Below are 24000 nucleotides of genomic sequence, written 5' to 3'. Positions count from 1 at the left end.
TTTTTTTTTTTATATATATATATATATATATATATATATAAAATTCGTCGATAACATTGACGAGAAGGAATAACGTTTATTTAATTATTATGCGTTATTAATATTATTTATTATATGTATATGTTATGATTGACAATTGTTCTTTGTACGTTTGATTTCAGTTAATAACGAGAAAGGCACACGGAGAGATACATCACCGAACAAATGGAGTTCGACGAGTGCAACGTACCTTGTCAGGAAGAAGCGCGATATCGAAGGCGTACGAAGACATGTAACCTATAGGTGAGTAGTTAGACACTGAAAGAAAGAGAGAAAAAGAGAGAGAAAGAGAGAAAGAGAGAGAGTGAGTGAGAGAGAAAGAGTGAAGAAGAGAGAGAGAGAGAGAGAGAGAGAGAGAGAGAGAGAGAGAGAGAGAGAGAGAGAAGAGCAACAGGGAGGAATAGAAGGAGACGAACGTTGCAATTTCGAACGGAAAGTTTCGCCTTGATTCCACCTATGGAGGTAACGAGCGGTCGGTAAACCCTCCCCCTAGTACTTGAATCGTGCATCGATTTTCTCTTCCACTTAAGGAAACTCCATTTTCAAGGGACCCGGACGACCTTCTCCTTCTTTTCGAACATGGAAGGCCTTTATGCGGATCCTTTTTTTTTCTTTCTTTCTTTTTCTTTTTTTTTTCTTTTTTTTTTTTTCTTTTTTTCTTTCTTTTTTTTAACATCGTTCACATCCACACGCCCAAGCGAGTTATGTGAAATATGTTGAAGATAACTTATGGATTATTATAGGATCGCTTTAGTAACATTAACGTAACGGAGTGGTAGTCATTTCGGGGATTTTCTTTTTTATTTTTTTCTCTTCGTTCTTTTTTTCTTTTCTTTTTTTTTCTCTTTTTCTCTTCGTTTTTCTCGTCTTTTCTTCTTTATTTTTTTTTTTTTTTTCTTTTTCGTTACTTCATTCGATCTAAAGGGATTTCTTTTCGATTCAATCTCGTGATTTTCTTAAGAAAATTAAAGATGAGGAAAAATTAGGACGACAATTTACTTATCATTTTTCATCTTTCATCTTTCATCTTGATGAAGCTTGATAATTCTTCTTTTTTTTTTTTCCTTTGTCCTTTTTTTGTTGGAATTAAAAATAAACGTAACATCGACTTCGAATTTATAAATTCTTACATACAATTAATAGCCGATATTTGATTAATAGAAGTATTTTCTTTCTCTTTTTTTCCTCGTGAGATAAAAAATAAATAAAATCAGAACTATTAGTGTGAATAGTTTCGGATTAAGTATGTATTGATATATTGCAATTTTATTTTGGATAAATGTTATATCAAAGTTGAATTAACACAAATGATAATATTTATGTAACAAGTCAACATGAAATCGGTATTGCACGTTCTCGGATAAAATTATAATAATAATAATAATAATACTAATAATAATAATAATAATAATAATAATAGTAATAATAATAATAATAACAATAACAATAATAATGATGATAATAATGATAATGATAATGATAATGATTATGATGATGATAATGATAATAATAATAATAATAATAATAATAATAATAATAATAATAATAAACGGTCTTTCTTGCGTTACGTTTGTCGGATTGCTTGCGGCTCCGTCGGCGTCGACAGAAATAGCGGATGTTGTCAGCTAAGAAATTACAAACGCGACCTCCTACAAAGTATGTATTACATCAGACGATGTTCGCGATATCTTTACGAGCGCGTATATGTACTATATTATATACGTTTCTCGTCATCGTCGTTGTCGTCGTTGTCGTTGCCGTCATCGTTGTCGTCGTCGTCGTCGTCGTCGTCGTTAGTAGGAAAAACGGATTCGTCGTTACGACGGATTTAATCGTAAATGATCGCAAAACGCTTCTTCTAAATATAATTTCTATCAATGAGAGTTAGCCGATAAAATTTTAGAACGATAATATATCAATATTTTTCTATTTTCGAATCGATTTCTATTATATTATTTGTTCAATAAGAAAAAAATAAAAAAATAAAAAAAAAAGATAAATAAAAAAATAAAAAAGAGGGAATATGTAAAATTTGTAAAAAGGAAAGAAAGAAAAAAGTAAAAGAGAGAAGGGAGAAGAAAAAAAAAATAGAAAGAAAAAAAGAAAAAAGAAAAAGAAATTTGTAGAATGTAATAATTAACACAAAGCTTACCCTCTTTCGAGATACTAATAAAAAATTAGTGCTATTAGTACGAACTGAAAAGGATATGCAGATCAAAAAGGTTAATAAAGTGATGTACAATCTCATTCCATTGAAAAAAATTCCAATGAAATTTTTATCAATTTAAAGAATATTTTAACTTTGCATTGTATTTGAAAAATATAACTATACACACATACACACACACACATACATTATTTTATATATATATATATATATATATATATATATATACATACATACATATATTTCATGTTTGGTATATAGAGCATGACGAATCTCGTCAATGAAGTCTAAGCTAAGAAATGACGAGGCATGCTAGAAAAGGAAACAGAAGAAATACGAAAGAAGGAAAGAGAGAAAGAAGAAATAGAATAACAGGGATAGGGAAGAATGTATTAATATAAACTTGGCGTGACTAATACAACAATTTATCCAGCAGCGAGCATTTAAATAGTTATGACCTAGGTCGTCCAACGACGTTGAACACAACGGAGACGGTTACGGCTACGGCTACGGCTATAGTTACTACTACTATGACGATGGCGACGACTACGACGACGACGACGACGACGACGACGACGACGACGACGACGACGACGACGACGAGAACGACGAGAAGTGATGGTTTCGTCACGCATTAACTTGCACGAATTGAATTCTCCTCGGTGCTTTCGTGAATTAACTCCCACGTCGGGCCTGAGTTACAGCGATCGTCGTCCTACTCTTCATTTAGTCTAACTATATATCTCTCACCCCCTTTTTCTTTTTTTCTTTCTTATTTATTTATTTATTTATTTACTCCTTATTTTTTTCTTTTTTTTTCTTTTTTTGTCAATTCTTTTCTCTTTTAATTTTCTTTCTTCATTTCATTCGTCCTTCTTGGTTTTAAGACCGCGGAATGAAAGAGTAATGACTGCCCTTGAAAAAAAAAACCCCTGCAATTTTTTTATTTCCTGTCGAGTGCGAGTGAGATAAAAAAAATAATATCGAGTGGTTACTACATCGACGAAAAAATATATCGACGAGTTACAGTGAAATACATTACGTTAATAAAATTTTTCTCGTTAAATGAATTTGTACGTCGTTAAATCAATCAAAAGATAGAAATGTCAATCGTTTTGTCGTTTTACACTATGTACGATTAAATCTATGGAGATTAGAACTTTAAAGTCTACTGGATATATCAAGTTCAAGGTCAACGCGAAAAGAAACCGCTCGATAACATGCAGTCCGTTCGAGAAAGGATATAGGTAATATTTCGAAAATATAGTGGGATAATATATGATAGGGACAATGACGATGGCATATTTCTTGATACTACGTTAATGTCATACAAGTATGACTCGCGAAGCATATCAGTGGTTCTATACTTCGAAGAGAGAAGAAAGAGAGAGGAGAGAGAGGGAGAGAGAGAGAGAGAGAGTGAGAGAGGGGGAAAGCCCCAAACGATCGAGCTACCCCTTTCTATTTTGCATCGTACGAGAGGGTAGTAGCTGGAGGACGTAACATAAGCGGGAGACGTAGACGTAACGTATGTATGCGTTCACGTAAATCGTAGTATATGTTTAAGTATATATAGGGTGGACCAAATAAAGTATCGTACATACTTCTAATATATATATATATATATATATATATATATATATATATATATATAGATTTTATTTTAATTTAAATTATACAATCATTGATTACTAATCTAACTTATCTACATTTGTTTTTTTTTTAAATGTGACGATATATTAACGTAAAATATTTAATTATGAAATATTTTCAATCTCATTCAAATTATTTTATCAATTGATTAAATTTTCAATAAAAAGAAAAAGAAAAATATATATATATGTATACGTAAACTCGTAATCTCTCGTTTGAAAGAAAATAGTTCGTTGTAACACTTTATTCGCGCCACCGTGTATAAACGTAGTGATAGTAAGTGGTGGGCGACAGCCCCTGCAACAAAACGTTCCGGCACTCTGTCCTCCCCCTTTGCTTCCCTCGATATGCGCCCGCTCGACCCCTTCGCTTGCGCTTAATTGTTATATTTATAAGGGGATGGACGCCGCCGGTCGAACTGGAGCTGGAGATGGAGCTGGAGGTGGAGCAGGAGGTGGAGGTGGTGGTAGAGGTTGAGGTGCTGCTGGCACGGCCGTTGCGGCAAAGGCCACTTTTTTTTCTTTTTCTTCTTTTTTTTTCCTCCCTTTTTCTTTCTTTTTGTCTTTCCTTTTTTTGTTTTCTTTTTTTTATTTTTTCTCTTTCTCTTTTCTGTTTTTTTTTTTTTTTTTTGGACGACAGCACGTAGAAAGTGAACGAAATGGGAGATTCGCGACCCCTTCTTTCGTGTTCCCCTCTCACGAAGATCGATACTCGGCGTGAAACTCGAATTTCTCTGACGCTATGCAATAGTTAACCGCAGACATCTACATTCTTCTTTTTCTTCTTCTTCTTCTTCTTCTTCTTCTTCTTCTTCGATTATTTTATATTTCTAATGAAAATATAATATATAATGGAAAAAAAGTTATGTTGTTTTAAACATAACGAAATCATAAGAGGTTTTTACGCTCTTCAGACTTTCTTCCTTCGAATAATAATAATCTATTTTGTTAATGCATTTTGATACCTAAATACCTTTTGTGCAATATCTAACGCACATAATGACCATCTAAATAATGTAACGGTAAATGGTATTATTATAGAAACTATCAAAATGGATTAATAAAGCAACATACATATACACACACACACATATTATATATATATATATATATATATATATATATATATATATATAATATATATTGTTGAATTTGTCCGTTCACCGTATAGAATCGATATTATATTCATAGATTGTGCATTATGGGATGCATATATCTAGAGAAAACAGGAATCTCGCTCGGCTGGAAGATGGGATGTTCGTAGTACGCATTACAGGAGTACTATTCTCTCTACGAACAGTGAGAGAGAAAGAGAAAGATAAAGAGAGATAGAGATAGAGAAAGAGAGGGAGAGAGAGAGAGAGAGAGAACGAGAGAATGAGAGAATGAGAGAATTTGGGGAGTCCGAAGTCTAAGGGGGGTTGAAATCGTCGTTCCAGATCGGCGAGAATAACCAGGATCGGGGAAGCAGGTGGGCGAACAAGCGAGCAAGCTCTCTAGGAGGAAGAGACACGGTTTAGTGGTGAGGAGTGAACAGGGAAGAGGAAAGGGGATTCTGGTGGATGGGGTGTATATTGGACAACTAATTACCTAATCACTCATTATCTACCACAGAGCCAAGCCGGCAGGTTGGCGCGCTAGGTACGCCGGGAGGTTGCTAGCTTGTAGAATGGGTGGTTGCCCAGAGGGCCATTGCGATACGCGAAGCAGAATCATGCACGACCGTATATTATCGATGAGGAGGGAACGAGAGCGGTGCTCTGCCGTAGGAACGGAGAATGAGGAGGAGGAGGAGGAGGAGGAGGAAGAGGAGGAGGAGGAGAATGAGGAAGAGGAGAGGAAGAGGAGGAGGAGAAAGAGGAGGGGACGGAGGTGGAGGCGGAGGCCAAGTCCTCCCTCTCTAGTCGATGTGCGTTCGAGCGAACGTTCGAACCGAACGCTCACCCGGAACTAGTTCGAATGCTATGCTCCAATCGTAGCCAATAGCGAACCCGATCTCTCTCTCTCTCTCTCTAGACGTCGTCGTCTTCTTCGACCTGATCGTACGACGTCTCTCTCTCTTTCTCTCTCTCTCTTTCTTTCTTTCTCTCTCTTTCTTTCTTTCTTTCTCTTATTTATATATCTCTTTTGTATTTATCTTTATCATTATCTTTATATATATATATTTTTTTTTGTTCTCTCTTACTCTCATTTTTTATTTTTCCATTTTACCTCGTAACTTCGAATACTACAATCTTGATGGATGATGAATCTACCGGTTTTCTTTCCTTTTGTTAATTTGTTTTTTTTTTTTTTTTATCTTTCATCACTCAATAGCATATGCATAATGTTCTTTTCTCGTAATTAACATATCGTAAGAATAAAATATTGTAACGTGAGATCATCGTCGTCGTCGTCATTGTCTTCGTAATTGTCGTCGTATTATTTTCATTAGCCCTTTTGTTTTCATGAAGAATCTAATTTTTCGGAAATTTGTCTTATCCGAAATAGAATGGAATCGTTAGAAATACATCGAGACATTCCTAATGCGAATTAAATTTATCCTCCGTTTGAGTTATCTTAGAAATTCTTGTAACTCTGAAATTTAGATGGTTATAGTCGGACTCATTAGATGATCCCTCTCACCTGCAAGATTAATCAATATGGTATTCATCTCTATATACTTCATTCCTATCCATCCATTTTGGCGTTCTATTCGACGAATCTATTTTTCAAATATGTTCTGTATTTATCTCTCTCTCTCTCTCTCTCTCTCTCTCTCTCTCTCTCTCTCTCTCTCTCTCTCTATGTATATGTGTATGTATGTATTTGTGTGTTCAGAAAAATAGTAATCCAACGTTTTAATTTGGATCATTCCGTCTATTCCGTTTATTCCGAGACTACTTAAAACCATCGAATGAATACCCTGAAGGTTTCCTTTTTTACTTCGACTATCATCTTTGCTATTCTTATGTGATTTAACTACTATCTTGTTTTTCTTTAATAATTATTTCCATAAAGGAAAGAAAAAGAGAGAGAGAGAGAGAGAGAAAGAGAGAAAGAGAGAGAGGGAGGAAGAGATGCCCATGTCTTTTTTTTTGGATTTCATCTGTGTAAATACATGTTCTAAGAAATCATTGGGAAAAATAAAGACGAACGAGGCCACCAGACGACGATCATTTTAGTTTCTCCTAAGAAAGTGGATAGACAGGGAATCTAGATCGTTTGGAATAGTTATTTAAAATTTACGAGAAGTCGGGTGAGACAGAGACAGAGAGAAAAAGAGAGAGTGTGTATAAGAAAGAGAAAGAGAGAGAGAGAGGCTTACCGTCGATTCGGGTGCATGGTCATCGGTTAAATCTAATTTTACGCTCCATTTATATTGTCGGTATAGGGACGACGAAATATTTCGAATTTTCTCTCTCTCTCTCTCTCTCTCTCTCACTTTCTTTCTATCAATAATTTAGATATCCATTTTCTAAGATACATTAATATTGCAATATATTTATAATTTAACAAATTCGAATTTTATATTTTAAATTATACAAACCATTCGAAGTGAATATCGTTAAGATATTTTTATCATATATTTTCCTTTGGTATTTTTTTTTTTTTTTTTTGTTTTCTTTTTAATTCCTCAAACAATTCCTCTTTTTAATCATACATCTAAAGGTACAATTCAAATAAATTCGATCAATTGAATTAATTACGACATCTCCTACGTACGTATGTACGTACAATAGAAACTAGGATTGTGTCAATTTGAATCACGATTGTATTTTTCTTCAATTAGATTTAACAATTAGACAGGCACTATTCTGGCCACTACTGATCATTTGGTTATTAGAGATTGACTTTAATATTTGACAAGAAATCCTTGGATAGAAACAGACGATGATACCAACCAACCAACCAACCAACCAACCAACTAACCAACCAACCAACCAACCAACCAACCAACCAACCAGCCAACCAACTCCGTGTATAGGAGGGCACGTATAGTAGCCGAACGTTATGGGAGTTTAGATCAGTAGACCGAACTAACTGTAATCAGAGTTGCACGTTCCGGCATGTTTGTCGGATAGGTGGGAATCCTTGGTGTTTGAGAGGGTTGAGAGAAAGAGAGAGAGAGAGAGAGAGAGCGAGAGAGAGAGGAGGGAGTAGGTGGTGGTCGTGTCATGGAGGCACCTCGAGGATCGTCCTGCCCGGACGCGTTAGCACCGTACGCGCGTATACGTTGCCACGGTTGCTTGCAAGCGCCAACGCACTCGTCTCTCTCTCTCTCTCTCACTCACTCTCCATCTTTCTCTCTCTCTCTCTCTCTCTCTCTCTCTCTCTCTCTCTCTCTCTCTCTCTCTCTCTCTCTCTCTCTCTCTTGGCTGTTCCCGCTCCGATACTCCTGCTGGATGGACCTTAATCCTCTTAAGTGCCGAGTGGCGCGACTAAATATCAATCACAGTTTATATCGAACACCCGATGTATCCTCCGATCCCTGAGGGTTTCTGGAAAGGCCTCGAGGGAAGATAGTAGTAGTAGAGTCGATCGATCGTTCCCTCGGCGCATTATACGATCCTTAATGATAACGATCATTGATCTATCTTCTTTTGTGATTTTCTTGGCTTTTTCTTTTTCTTTTTTTTTTCTTTTTTCATATTTTTATTTTTGTTATTTGCATTCTTTCGTTTTCTTTTTTTCTCGTCTGTCTTTTTCTCTTTTCTTTTTTGTTGTTGCCCCCTTTTTTTCTTTTCTTTCTTTTTTCTTTTCTTTTTTTTCTTTTTCTTTTCTTTTCTTTTTTTTTTTTTTTTTTTTTTTTTTTTTTTATCATATACACGTTCTATTACGTCCAACTATCGTTCCGTGAAATTAAAAGAACAATTTGAGGAATTTTCATATTTAGTTTATTTTTCTTTTTTTTTTTGTTCCATCATTAAGAAAAATAATCCGTAAGATTTGGCGTAATCTTGATTATTACATGTTGTGCGATAGGTAAAACGAAATGTTCTTTTTTATCTTGGTTTAGATAAGTTAAAGAGAAAGAATAAGAAAGGAAGATAATTTTCCTTAAGTTTAAAAAATGTAGCGTTTGAACGAATTGAAATTCGTCAGAATTATGTTAGTTCGAAAATATTAGATGATCGTTACGTTAAAATGTTTAGATAAACGATGCGAATCGTTTAATGACAATTATAGAAAAAGTTACAAGAAGAAAGTTCAAAGTGCAATGTAATTGATCTTATGACACATCTTTTATGATCATCTTTTTCTCAGTTTTTCTTGATAATTAAACCTTATTATTAAGAATTATCCTTATTATTCATTTTCTAATCGCAATAGTATTTACATATATCTTTCGAATTTAACAAATATTTATATTCAATCGAATCCAGTATCTGTAAAAATTAAATTGAAGCTATGCATATATTAGTCGAGAAAAATCATTTATTTTTCCATGATAAATCTATACGAATCGTACTTACTTGGGAAGGAGAAAAAAGAAAAAGCAAGAAAAAAAAAGAAAAAAATGTTTACGAAATACGTTTATTAAAATTTCACTACTACTACTACTATTACTGCTTTAACTAAGTATTTTCCTATGGCTAACGTTCGATAATAGATAACATTTTCTTCATACACACATACACACACACACACACACAAATATGTATCTTCGTATATATATGTATGTATGTATGTATGTATGTATGTATGTATGTATGTATGTATGTATGTATGTATGTATATATGTATGTATGTATGTATGTATATATGTATGTATGTATGTATGTATATATGTATGTTTCTTAAATTAGAATACGTTTCAATAATCGACAATATTCCTTTATCTCTTGTCCGTCTTTAATATCTAAGGTAAGATGTAAATGATCGTCATAGCAATTGCAAGAAAAATAACCGATCAAAATCTAAGAATCTTAAGAAGTAAGAAAATAAAAGTGTCGAACGACGGTTGAAGTGGGATGGTCGAACGATCGGAAATAAGTGATAGGATCGAGCTCTCTCGAGCTTTCTGGGTAGTGCGTTTCGTTCGACGCGGGGATGACAGGGCTTGAATAATAGAAAGTCCACGTCGAGGTTAGATATTCTTACGATCACCGAGAACCCTTCCCTTTTGCCGATACACGGCTAAATCCTTAATAATTCAGTCTACGGCTTGAGCATTTTCCCTGTTTCCGATTGCATACAAGTGTGTACGTGCTGTGCCAAGTTAAGGCGCATCGTCCTCGCTGCCGACTGGCGATCGTACTTTGCTTCTTTGTATCTAAGAAACCAATGAGAGAGAGAGAGAGAGAGAGAGAGAGAGAGAGAGAGAAAGAGAGAGAGAGAGAGAGTGTATATATGTTATATATCTCTATCTCTCTCTTTCAGTCGACGATCAGCTGCGATTCTTGTTCCAGAGTTTAAAATTCATCCAACTAAGTTGAAGCACTAAAAACATACTCACGATCTATGCAATTCTATTAATTTTTCAACTACAGTCAATTATATCAATATTATTTAACAAGATAGCAGCACGGCATCGATCATTATCGTTCTTTATATTTTCTTTCTTATGTCTTAACATCCTCGGTAGATACGATAAAAATAATGAATACTGAGAACGAAAGGAGAAGAAAACAAAAGAAGACAATCGCCAATTCCTTCTTTTATCATGGCAATTTATTTTTTTGATTCGGATAATATTTTATATATAAGGAAAGTGGTAAATATATATATATATATATATATATATATATATATATATGTACATACACACACATATATATGTGTACTATACATCGTAGATGGTAGAAAGAACGTCGGTATATACAGCGAACGGAGCAACGAGTCCCTCGATGGAAAAACGTCAGTCTGTGTTCCCCTTTCATCGTTCTATCTTTGTCTCTTTCTCTATCTTTCTCTTTCTTTCTCTTTCTCTCTCACTCTCTCTCTCTTTCTCTCTCTTTCTCTCTCTCTCTCTTTCTCTCTCTCTTTCTACTCGTTGCAGGTTAACGAGATCGGGAGACATTTTAAAAGAACGGAGCACCACTGCCGAGTTGGTGGCTCCGTCAATTATTCAGGTGCAATTAACACGTCAATAGGTCCGTTGCACCTGACTGCCGGGGCTGTCTTCTGCCAAATATGTACGTACGTTCGCGAGATGGCACGGTCATTCGGCCTTCTCCCCCTTCTTTCTCTCTCTCTCTCTCTCTCTCTCGCACACACACACACACACACGCACATTCTCTCTGTCACCCTCAACTTTCCATGTTTTTCCAAGCGAGAAAATATTCTCGTTTCGACTTGACGAACAAAAAAGAAAAAGAACAGGAAAAAAAAGGAAAAGAAAAGGAAAAAAGAAAAGAGAAAAAAGAAAAATCAACGACTTTTTTTATCGTCGCAAGTGTCTATTAAAAATTCAAGAAAAAAAAAGAAAAAAGAAAAAAAGAAAAAAGAGAAAAAATAAATAAATAAATCTGTTCTCGAGGAAAAAAATAATGGATATACTTAAGTACGCATTTCGTTGCCTACCTAGAGATGTTAATATAAAAAAGCTAAGAAGAAGAAGAAGAAGAAAAAAAGAAACAATGAGAAGAAAAAGAAGAAAAGTGGAACACCTATGTAATCAACGTTCTTCTTCTTATTTTTATTCTTCTTCTTCTTCTTCTTATGCATAAACGTATGTATGTAGATACGTTCGACGATATAAAAGAAATAAAAGTAATAATAATAAGAAGAAGAAGAGAAAGAAGAAGAAGGTTTAGATAGAGAATAGATACTACTGGCTGTGTTATCGACAGACTTGGCTCGTGGCACCCATTCTCCCGCGTGTATGCCCTATCATAGACACACATGCGCGCTCGCGCACTTGCCGTAGGAACGAGAGGAGGAAGTGGAGTAGGATAGTAGTAGGGGGATGAAATGCGGGGTCGCAAGTCGGTATTGTCGTCGGTTACAAATCAAATACCCGATATCATTGTTCGGTACCAACCCGCCACCCACCGCCCATCCCAACCAACTCTCCCTCCCCAATACCCCTTTTGCCCCCTTCTTCCCCCCTATACCACCCCTTCGGCAACGTTAAACTCGTGCACAACCTACACGCTCTGTCGCGACTACGACTAATAACTATCGTCGAAACATGTACCTATGTGTGAGTTTGTAGGTTTATGTGTAAATGTGTTTCTCTCTCTCTCTCTCTCTCTCTCTCTTTGTATACATCTATATGTATATGTATGCACTCGTATCCTACAGGACAAGAACGTAACGCATAGGACGCACGATAGTAATCGGAAACCTAGTCGGCCAAGCGAATACCAAGCGTGCTTTAAATTCAACCTAGCACTTGCACCCGAAGAGAATTCTCGCGACTTTTCCACCCCTTGTCTCTGTATCTCTCTCTCTCTCTCTCTCTCTCTCTGTCTCTCTCTCTCTCTCTCTCTTTCTATCTCTCTGTCTCTCTCTGTCTTTCTAAATATGAATCGATAATGATACGATAAAGTTTCATAGCTACCTTGATGTTTAACTATGTGTATCAAAAAAAAAAAAAAAAAAAAAGATCTTATCGATAGGCAGGTGTATTTTGCTTTAGGGTATTGTGATTGTAGGTAATCAGGTACTTTTTCTTTTTCTCTGTTCTTTTTTCTTTTTCTTCTTCTTCTTTTTTTTTCTTCTTTTTTTTTTTCTTTTTTTCTCAATCCAGTTCGAACACATCTCTTCGAGTAATGATAAATAAGTTGGAAGAGATTTGTTTTTTCAATATTCGAACACTTGTCAAAACATGGTTGAAACGATAGATATCGTTGATTTTCATTTTCATTGTACAGCTGTGTTCCACACTGTGTCTATAATGGAATGTCTTTCTTAATTACTTAAATCTCGTTCTGATTTCTACATCGCGATCGTTGAGTTCTTTTTTGTACTTCTTTCTTCTTTTTTCTTTTTTCTTCTCCTTTTTTTTTTCCTTTTTATAGAGAGACGTGATTTCACGTTACTTCATTAACGGTTCTTCTAATATCATGATAGATATGCAGTAAAGTAGGCATGTAGATATAGAAAATGATGCAATGAATTTTTTCTTTTTTTTTTTTTTTTTTTTTTTTTGTAATTTCCTTTTCTATTTCCTTCTTCTCCTTTTCTTCTACAAACTTTCTTTTTCTTTCTTTCTTTTTTTTTCATTTTCTTTTCCAAGGAATTAATTGAAACATCATAAGATTTATTAGAAACTTTATTCTACGATTATTTTCGTGTTTACAAACAAATTATATGACGTGAAATAATTCTACGTATTATTAATATAACTAATTTATATGATATATAATTAATAAATATTAATACGATTAGTATAGTATTATTGAACAACTAATTATATTTAAATATTATTTATTAATTGTATTAGTAAAATTGTACTATACTATGTAGATATAAATTATACCTATATTTAAAAAGAAAAAGAACAAAAAAAAAAAAGAAAAACAAGAAACAGAAAAATGTTTAATATACGTTAAATAATGAATAATTTTGTATTGAAATTTTAAAAAAAGAAAAAAATGGATACCTATTAAAGGAATAAATACGTTATCTCAGAGTTTTATAAAGTAACTGGCAAGAATTGTTTGATCGATCTAACAACGACCATATGAACCAAACGAGTTCGTATCTATTTTAAATTTCTAATATTTGAAAGAGAAATCTTTGTTGGATCATCTACGAGTTTTCTAAGTTTCTCATTTTGAAACGGATATACATAACAACAAATACCATATTACAAAGTTTCACTCCGTCATTATCATCACCATTATTATCATTATAATCATCGTCGTCGAGTTCATCGTTATTCTCATACAAATAACTCGTAGTCAAATATCATGAGAACGATCGGAACAGAATCGAAAAGGAAGAATAAAATGAAAGAGATCTTAGACGGCTACTATTCGTCTAGACTTATGCGGATCTTTCGATTGATATTTCGCGGAGTCACGATCAAGCCGGTAATTAATCAGTTGGTTAATTACAGCTTCCAACTCGACGAGTCTATTCCATCTAGTCGGTGAGAACTCGAAATATCTTTCTAGTTGGGAGAAACGAGTGAGAGAGAGAGAGAGAGAGAGAGAGAGAGAGAGAGAGAGAGAGAGAGAGAGGGAAAGAGAAAGAGATAGAAAGAGATAGAAAGAAGAGGGGTTAGAAGGGAATGAGAGGCGAGACTCGCCTAGGCACCGTAGGGGTAGGCGATTAATGATTCAGGGACAGAATTTCGCGATACTGAAATATTAAGCGTATAACCCTCTCTCTCTCTCTCTTTCTCTCTCTCTCTCTCTCTCTCTCTCTCTCTATCTCTCTATCTCTATGTCTATCTCTACCTCTGTCTCTCTTCGTACAGGCTCGCACACCCCTTTAACTCGACTCGCGCGCGCCTCCCTTGTCGCTCCTCTTTCTACGTTCTCCTCGGTCCTTTCAGAGAGCTACTACTCTCCAAGTATTATATGTGTATATTTGTGTATGTATATATCCTCTATGTATATATGTATGTGTACGTGCGTCTGTGGCACTGCGTATAGGCTTCTCTTCCACACACGACAGCATGGAAGCGGCCGCGTACGCTTAGCCACACGACGGCAGCATCATCAATATTTCTCTTTGCTCATTGTTCTTGTACAATACCGGGAAGGCTGGTGCTGTCTCTGTAATGCCGGAGGGGCGAGAGGAATCCCGCCGCCGACTGGTAGAGCGCTTCGTCGGCTCAGGTAGCGATTACCGCGGAAATGGCTAATTTTAAGCCACCACGGTGGCGTATCAGGCAACCTGCGAGACGCAGCACCGCCGCTACCGTCGTTCGTTTCGCAAGACACGTACGATACGATCGTTCTTTGTAAACTATGTTTCTACGGAATTTTTTACTTTTCGTTTCTTTCCTTTTTTTCTCTCCTCCCCCCTCCCCCACCCTTCTTTTTCTTATCTTTTTCTTCATTTTTCCTGTTTACCTTTTTTTTTTCCTCCTTTTCTTTTTCTTTTTTTTTTTTTTGCAAGAAACAAAGGAGGACGAACGAATTGACGTTTCGTTATTAATATAGATAGAAAAAATCGAAATCGTAAGATCATTAAAACGTTTAAAAAGATGACGATATTCGTTCATAAAGATTTTTATGTCGTTAGATGAACGTTTGAATATTGCAATTATTATAGGATTCCTTTGAATGTCTACTTGTCCATTCTAATTCTAATATTTCTCTTTCTTAATATTTTAATGAATTTTAAATACACGTTAGAAAGATTCGTTAAGTATTTGCTAAAGCGGAAAAAAAATTAATTTCTCATCCGATTAAGTATGCGTATATTGATACAAAACGAAGTGTAAATAATCCATATATCTGATATGATAAGATTATTCGTTAAAAATTTCTACAAGAATGTTCGTATTTACGAATAAAGATTAAAAAATACGTAGATGTATGTGCATATGTCTATATATTGTATCGGCTATATATCGTAAAAAAAATATAAATTAGAGAGAAAAGAAAAGGATTTTGAAAGAATAAATAAAATAGTACGATAATTTATTTATCTTTTCGGAATTTATTTAGATACATATTCGATAAATTTGAAGAAAGAACGTCGTAACTTATTCTTTCGATAATCCGATTTCTTCGTTCGGACGACTCTGAGGGGTAAGAGAGAGAGAGAGAGAGAGAGAGAGAGAGAGAGAGAGAGAGAGAGAGAGAAAAGAAAAGAGAGAGAGAGAGAGAGAAAGGGAGAGAAAGAGAAAAAGAGAGGGGGGGAAAACGAGAAGAACGTACGCATATTTCCTTTCGAAATTTTTCCGTTTCATCGCGACGACCTTACACTGTTTGCAGTTAAACAATATTACGCAGTAAAATTTATGATCGTGCCCTTACTCGACCTCTCCCTATAATGTTTTCTCTCTCTTTCTCTCTTTCTCTTTCTCTTTCTCTCATGTTGTCTCTCTCTTTCTCTATCTCTCTCTTACTTTATTTCTCTTTCTCTCTCTCTCTCTCTCTTTTTCTATCTTTCTCTGTTTTTCTCGTTCGATGAGGGTGGCTGAAAGAGTATCAACGGCACGAGAAATACGGATGTTATGGGCAGTGACACCCCTTAGTGTACCCCTGTCGTGATCCACGGCTTAACGGATACCATCCCTAAAACCTCCGTCCGCGCTCAACGTTTGCACGTTTAAAAAGAGGGAAAACTCGCGGAACGAAAGGGTCACGTCGAGCCGCGAAACGAGCCGTAGATTTCGCTTAAATTCTTTTAATCGAACCGACCGACCAACCGACCGACCAACCGATCAACCAATCGACCAACCAGTCTAAAATCTTTCTCTTTCTCTCTGTCTCTCTTTTTCTCTCTCTTTTTCTCTCTCTCTCTTACTTTCTTTGTTTCTTTCTATTTATTCAATTTCACCGATCGTTCGACTTTCCATATCGATAATACCTAAATATCTTTATCGATCTTTCGAAGGAAAGAAAATTTTATTTTCAATATTTTCATTTAAGTATGATCAACTTCTATATAAAATCAATTTAAATATTAAATAGTTATTCACTTTTATTTAATCTTTCAAGATTTTAAACATCTTGTTAATTATCTCTATTCGTGAGAAAGAGAGAGAGAGAGAGAAAGATAGAGAGAAATTTTATGGGTAATAAATTTGATCATCTACTAATCCATGCATTTTTGATGATTTAGCTTCTTCCCTACATGAATTTTGCGAGATAGATAGATAGATATAGTTAGGTATAGGTAAAGGTAGATGAAAACCGCGAAAGTAATAACGCATTTCTGTTTTTTTTTCTTCTTTTTCTTTTTCTTTCTTTCTTTCTGGTTTTTTCTTTTTTTTTTTTTTTTGTTCTTTCTATGGTATTGCGTAGGCGCGTACGTTTATACATCGTGGCCTCGTAAAAAGCGAACAATATTCCTTCGACGGAAAGCCCAGGGGCGTCGTTACTCTGGGCCACCGCATAGCCGACGACTCTCGTTTGCCATTCTCACTGTTACAGAGAAGAACGAGAGACAAAGAGAGAGAGAGAGAGAGAGAGAGAGAGAGAGAGAGAGAGAGAGAGAGAGAGAGAGAGAGAAATAGATAGATAGAAGCGAGTCTCCCTTTTTTACGCGTCTAATATCTCGCCTCGACGTTACACTACAATAAATGAAAGAAAGAGAGGCCGTCAACCGGACATTATCAACCAAAATCGAGTTGGTACCTATCGTTTTGCCGTCATTTATTTCTTTTCTTTTCTCGATTCATAAAATCACGATTTTACTGTCACAGTTAAATTTCTTATCATTCATTCCATCGTTATGCTAATTATCAATCAATTAATCGAAAAGAGTTTCATTCCTTCGAAGAAGGGTCGAACGGTGATTGTAGATGAAATTCCATTGGAAAGCAACGTTTTCGTCTGTTATTTTCAAAATTTTCGGTAATAGCAAGTTAAAGGAGTCTGCCCTAGTACGCTAAAAGATCATAGAGAGAAAGAGAATATAGAAGAGAGTTGATGCAAATGAGAGAGAGAGAGAGAGAGAGAGAGTCGAACAGAGTCATCTCTTTGTACCCTTAATTTCGTTACAAAGGTCTCGTCTCTCCCTTCCGCGGGCGTCGTCTCATAACTCTGTTATCGAAGGGCATGACCAACCAAATACGACGTTTAATGTTCCGCTTCGCTCGAGAGAACCGCAAATGGCAAGTAGCCCTTGTGTCACCGTCCTTATTCACCCTTTCTCTCTCTCTCTCTCTCTCTCTCTCTCTCTCTGTCTATCTCTATCTCTCTCTTTCTCTCCCCTTCTCTCTCTGTCTCTCTTTCAGTTCATCTTCCCCTTTCTCCGTTTCGTTGATTACGCGGCGACGAAGGGAAACTTCTTTGCCGTTAAAAGTTACCGCCGTCGTTTCGTTGAAGTCACTTCTCGCGTCGTCGTCACCACAAAGTAGGTACCGCCTTTTCCGAGATTCTCTACTACTTTACTCGGTCTACTTTTTTTTTTCCTTATTTAGCACGAGTTTTTCTTATCCCATCTTTTTTTTTTTTTTTTTTTTTTTTTTTTTTTTAAATACCTAGATACGTTTGCTTACTTATTTAGATTGGATTTTTTCTTTTTTTTTTTTTTTTTTTTTTTTAGTCTAAAAAATACATCGAACGATCGATAAATTTGACAAATGAATTATTACTCCATTCGGCGATCTTTGACGAGATTAAAAAAAGAAAAAAAAGTCATGATAGTAATTAATCATTTCATTTTAATACTCACTTTTTTTATTCATTCTAGTCAATTCGATCAGAGCATAAGATTATCTTTCTCTCTCCCTCTCTCTCTCTCTCTCTCTCTCTCTCTCTCTCGTTAAAAATTTTGTAATTTTGTAAAAAGTCTCTTCTCTCTCTCTCACTGTCTCTCTCTCTCTCTCTCTCTCTCTCTCTCTCTCTCTCGCTCTCGCTCTTATTTTCACTGTGAATATGCGTATTTAATAAGCATAATAAAATTTCACGACGTAGAAGATGACGCACGCTTTCGTAAGTACGCACGAGCCTTTTTTGTATAATTTTTAACAAAAGAGATAGAAAGGGAGAGAGAGAGAGAGAGAGAGAGAGAGAGAGAGAGAGAGAGAGAGAGAAAGAGATAGACAGAGACAGACAGATATAGAGAGAAGGAAAGATAATTTGAGAAAATGTAATAAAGTAGGAAAACAACAAAAGCTTTTTTTATTTTTATCGTATTACGAATAAAGAAACGGCAACGTGGATAATTATCAACGAAAAAGAAAAAGAAACAAAAGGAAAAAAGAGAGAGAGAGAGAGAGAGAGAGAGAAATAGAAGCGAAACTTTTAATGGTAAACGTACCGTCATCAGTATCAAATCATCATCTTCCCTTATCTCCCCATCACCTGCTCGATGGTAACACACATACTGCTTATATAGGAATAGAAGAGAAATTCGGTATGCCGATCTGGAACTCGAGCGAGCCGAGCGCGCGGATTCTTGAAAAAGAAATAAAGAGAGAAATAGAGAGAAACAAGCGCGCGGGTGCGCGGACGCGCGCGCGTTAACAGTAGTATAAGATAGAAAAGGATAAAACGTTACGAGGCGGTACTTGGTAGGCGTGTCAGTCGCGGCGGGTCCGGTGGCACGAGCTGCCTCATGATTGGGCGGTCGGCGGGGTTGAGTCGAATAGTGGGAGAAGGTCCAGCGCGCGCTCTGCCTAGGCGGCGCGAGACAGTTGCCGAGTAAGAGCGAACGAACACGAACGAGCGAGAACGAACGAGTGAAAGAGAGATAACGAACAAACGAACGAACGAGTGAGTGAGAGAGAGAAAGAGAGAAAGAGAGAGTGAGAAAGAGAGAGAGAGAGAGTCGTGGCTGGCTGGCTGGCTTGGCTTGGCTGGCTTGGCTGGCTGGCTGGCTGGCTGGCGGGCGCTGTTGCCGTCTCTCCGCGTCGTCCGCGCTCGGTCGCGCTCGGCGAGTGTGTGCCGCCGCTTGCGCCTTTCAGTCGCGACGCGCTCGTCACGGGGTGCAGCTCGTCGTCGTGTACGCCGTGTCTCGTCGCCGTCGCTCTCGTGCGCCACGCTTTTTTCCGCCCCCCCGTTCTTAAGCAGTTTTCTTTTCACGCGGTCGACCGCGATTCTTCTCGCGGTGTGCTCGCGCGCATACACGAAACAAAAACGCATACGCACGCACGCACGTTACAAGCAAGCACGTTATTTACGCGCGCACTTTCGATTTAAAGAAAAATAAAAAAAACGCGTCGTCGTCGTCATCGTCGTCGTCATCGTCGTCGTCGTCGTCGTCGTTGTTGTTATTAATTTTGCGTTAAGCCTGCATATAAGATCTATAAGCGCGAACGTATTAACGCGCGGAATATTATCACGCCGGTACGAAACCGCGTGTTCGCAAATCTCGCGCCTTTTTCTCTTGACCGTCTCCCTCACACGAATCACCTCCCCCCCACCCACCCACCCATCCTAACTCCTGTCTCATCTCCGAAACATAGTTCTCGCGCTATTCAATTCTCGCCGGTGGTGCGTGTTCTCTTTGTGGTGGGTGTTGATTTGGTGAATGAACGAGAGAAAGAGAGAGATATGAAAATAGATCGATGAGAGAGAATGAACCCGAGAAAACGTATATGAGAATTTTGAAGGACAAGGACAAGAGAGTTGTTTAGGCTACGTGTTATAGGCTAAATCAGAGAACTGTGTTGAGATACGATTTGTCGAGTGTGGAAAGAAGGGTGGGGGGGGGGTTGTCAAACGAAGACAAAACGATGTTCGGGCAAGATTTGTCTCTGGGGGACCAAGATTACAGAGTCCTCCGTTGAAGTGAGTGAGAGAGAGAGAAAGAGGGAGGGAGAGGGAGAGATTGAAAGAGAAAGAGACAGAGGGATAGAGTGATAGAGAGAAAGAGAGAGAGAGAGAGAGAGAGAGAGAGAGAGAGAGAGAGAGATAGAGAGGCACGCGTGTCCGACACGAGGCCGTCCGTTGTTGGCCGGCACGAGACGCGCGAATAACCGGGCAGCGCGCGCGCGCGCGCGTCTCACCCCTCAATAGAGATAGTCGAATCCTCGTCATCGTCGTCATCGTTGCTTCTCCGTATACGGTGGTACGTGTTGCAGATGCGGGCTCGCTGATCGTGACGGCTTTGTTAGGATTTTTGGAGGACGTTGGAAACGAGGGGAAGAAGAAGAGGAGAGAAGACGAAGAAGAAGAGGAGGAGGAGGAGAAGTGGAGGGGAAGAAGGAGGTGGAGGAGGAAGAAGAAGAGGAGGAAGAAGAAGAGGAGAAGGAGGAGGAGGAGGACAAGGTGAAGAGGAAGAAGAAGAAGAGGAGGAGGAAGGAAGGAAGGAGGAAAGAACGTGGAATCGAAATATCATTATTTAGTCGAAAATGACGCAGCAAAGTGGTGCTGGGTCACCCCAGCAATTCTGTCTAAGATGGAACAATTATCAGACGAATTTAACGAACGTGTTCGATCAGCTGTTGCAGAGCGAAAGTTTCGTCGACGTAACACTCGCCTGTGACGGGCATAGCGTGAAAGCGCACAAGATGGTACTTTCGGCATGTAGCCCGTATTTCCAGGCATTATTCTTTGATAATCCGTGCCAGCATCCAATTGTCATAATGAAGGACATAAAGTGGCCAGAGTTGAAGGCGGCCGTAGAATTTATGTACAAGGGCGAGATCAACGTGTCACAGGAACAGATCGGTCCATTGTTGAAGGTTGCCGAAAGTTTAAAAATACGTGGCCTTGCGGATGTAAACAGCGAACAAGAATTAACGTCAAGGCCAAGCCTCGTAGAGGAGGCTACGAATGCGGCCGCACTTCATAGGAAAAAACGACGTCGAATATCTGGCGAAAGATCGCCGAACGGCAATAGTCCCGATCATACGGGCTCGGCCGGTAGCACAACAGGCGGAACGGGTAGTATGATCGATGATCAAGAGCCAAGCGGTCCAACAAGCATGGTCATTCCCGAAGTTCACGCTCTTATACCGAACAGCTCGACCCCGCGTTCTCTCGGCTCGCCAAGTACGCCGAGCGTTTCTGTGACGCCGCAAATCAACCTTCAAGAATTACCGGTCTCCTTGCCTCTACCACCACCCCCACCGCCGCCGCCGCAAGGACAGCCGAGCTCGCACCCCATGCCCGCTCACCACGTGCCCGGCCACGTGACTTCCGGACCGCACCCGTCCGTCAACCACCTAGCCGCCACCCACGGGCAACAGCTAGTCGCTCAACAGCAACAGCAGCAGCATTTGCAGCAGGTACAGGTCAATCAGCCTGGCGACGACCTCGAGATCAAGCCTGGCATCGCAGAGATGATTCGCGAGGAGGAAAGGGTGAGTTTCTATCTGTTATTCATCTTCGTTTTCTTTTCGGTCATTACGTTACGTTCGTCTGTTCGTTCGTTCGTTCGTTCGTTCGTTCGTTCGTTCGTTCGTTCGTTAGATCTATCGATTTATCGATTTATCGATCAAAAGTTAGTAAGAAAAAAGAAAAAGTTAAAAAAAGTAAAAAAAAGAGAAGTATATATATATATATATATATATATATATATATATATATATATATATATATATATATATATATATATGTATGATTTCGACGAGACCGCGTAATTGGAACCCTTTAATGCCTCGTCCAATTTTACCCTTGTCGAAACTTTTGTCTGTCGCGTTATAAAGGAAACGAAAAGAGTCGAAGGTGGAGAGAAACGCGTCGCGAACGTAGGCGAGGCGCGGACTTTCGAACGCGTGAGGGTGGCCGAGAGGGAGGTGGAGGTGATGGAGGAGGAGGAGGAGGAGGGTCCAATTAACCGGCGATCTGCTTCGGTGGTGTGCACTAATTGAGAGTATCAATGAACGTCAATGAGCATAGTCAATATTTGGTCGGAGCATCCGGTCGTTTTGTAACGTTCTTTTTGTTATAAAACGGATGACAAATATTGACTGCGTTCGTTCATTCGCTCAAGCACGCGCGCGCGTGCACCACGTACTTTCGTATCCACTCGACGATAGTAGATAATACCCATAAATGTATGTATATATCATATATATATATATATGTTGTGTGTGTTTGTATATATATATATATATATATGTGTGTATGTGTATATATATATATATGATATATATCTACATATCGGTTGTTCTCGTTAATTACATCGGCATGACGATGACTCCCACATTATTTATCGGCGTTAACAGCCAAAGTTATTAAAACGCATTCTATGTCTCGCTTCGATTTATCGACTCGTCGAGAGATATCTGACGTTTCCCGAGGAAACGAGCCAGAGAAATCCATCGATCGATTATTATTTTTCAACGAGTGTACTACTACTGTTCGACGATAAGAAGAATATGATTTGCATACCATCCATCATGTTTCTTTTTTATTTATTTTTTTTTTCTTCCCCGCCCTCTTTTTTTGTTATTTAATCTCTTCCTTCCCCCTCCCTCCTTCCCCCTCCCTCCTTCTCCCTCTCTCTCTCTCTCTCTCTCTCTCTCTCTCTCTCTCTTTCTCTCTCCCTCACAGATTTATTAGTAAACAGTATTTTTCTAGGAGAGACTGTAAAACGCAACAAAGTGTTTATTTATCTCTTTTTTTTTTTTTTTCTTTTAATTTCATTTTTTCTTCTTTCTTCTTCTTTTTATCTTCTTTTTTTCCTTCTTCTTCCTTTTTTTCCTCTTTTTTCTTCTTCTTCTTCTTTGTAGAATAAAGACGATTGACGATCGATTACGTAAAAGAACTCACCATATCTCTTTCGTATAATTCGAAAGAGAATATATTTCTTATTATATAAGCGTTTACTTTGGCTTTTATTTTATCATTCTACGATGTATAGAATACATACGTGTACACGTATATACATATATATATATGTATATATATATAAGGGATATATATATATATAATACTATACGCTTGGAACACGTGGTGCTCGTGGGCGTAACAAGTGGTCAATATCGTTTTGTTTCAACAAGAAGTTTTACATCGGATGCACGGGGTGCGTTACGTCATCATTACCATAAAAATTGTACGTCCTCGTTCGTTGTAATAATCAGTGTGTCACGTCGGACGATTAGTCCATGTCTCTTTCTCTCTCTCTCTCTTTCTCTCTCTCTCTCTCTTTTTCTTTCTCTTTTTAATGATCTTAGATCTAACATTACGACGAGATAACGCGATAGTTAAAATGCGATGTGATTCGTTTTATGATCGATCGATCGAAACTCGTTCGATATTAGATATCATCAAATTTTTTTTTTTACTTACATTATAACCTTCCTTACGAATTTCTAATATCGAAGAAAGACAGAAAGAAAGAAAAAGGAAACGAAAGGAGACGGATAAATAGATAAAAAGAAAAAAAGAAAAAAATGAATGAATATATATATATATATATATATATATATATATATATATATACTTGTATTATTTTTCTATCGTACTTAGAACTCTCCTGCTCGTTCGTCGAGTATCGTGATTCAATCCGGCATATATAATGGGTATAACATTCCGCAGAATTCCATTATGTTAACGCAACCACGTTCCAATTCTCTGTGCATGCCTGTTCGCGTATCGTAATGCGCGTATTCTCTAGTATATCGCAACTATTCGCGGTACCAATGAGAGAGCGCTAGCGTGCGCCCGCGCGCATTCGCGAGGCCTT

General features: G+C 37.6%; 1 protein-coding gene across 3 annotated transcripts in view; it reads left to right on the top strand.

Moving 5' to 3' along the window:
* LOC124429372 (protein bric-a-brac 1-like) overlaps window positions 1-24000 on the top strand; it is a 360935-nt gene that overhangs the window by 83878 nt on the left and 253057 nt on the right. For 2 of the 3 annotated variants that reach the window (XM_046974562.1, XM_046974563.1), the window contains exons 3-4: window positions 162-282; window positions 20447-21670. In XM_046974562.1, the coding sequence (XP_046830518.1) occupies window positions 20717-21670 (954 nt within the window). In that variant the 5' untranslated portion in view covers window positions 162-282; window positions 20447-20716. Of the gene's footprint in view, window positions 1-161; window positions 283-19187; window positions 21671-24000 lie in introns of those variants that run through there. The other variant, XM_046974561.1, reaches the window with a different exon arrangement.

This window comes from Vespa crabro, chromosome 15 (assembly GCF_910589235.1).
Source record: "Vespa crabro chromosome 15, iyVesCrab1.2, whole genome shotgun sequence".
Taxonomy (NCBI): domain Eukaryota; kingdom Metazoa; phylum Arthropoda; class Insecta; order Hymenoptera; family Vespidae; genus Vespa; species Vespa crabro.
This window is presented reverse-complemented; position numbering and strand designations above follow the sequence as displayed.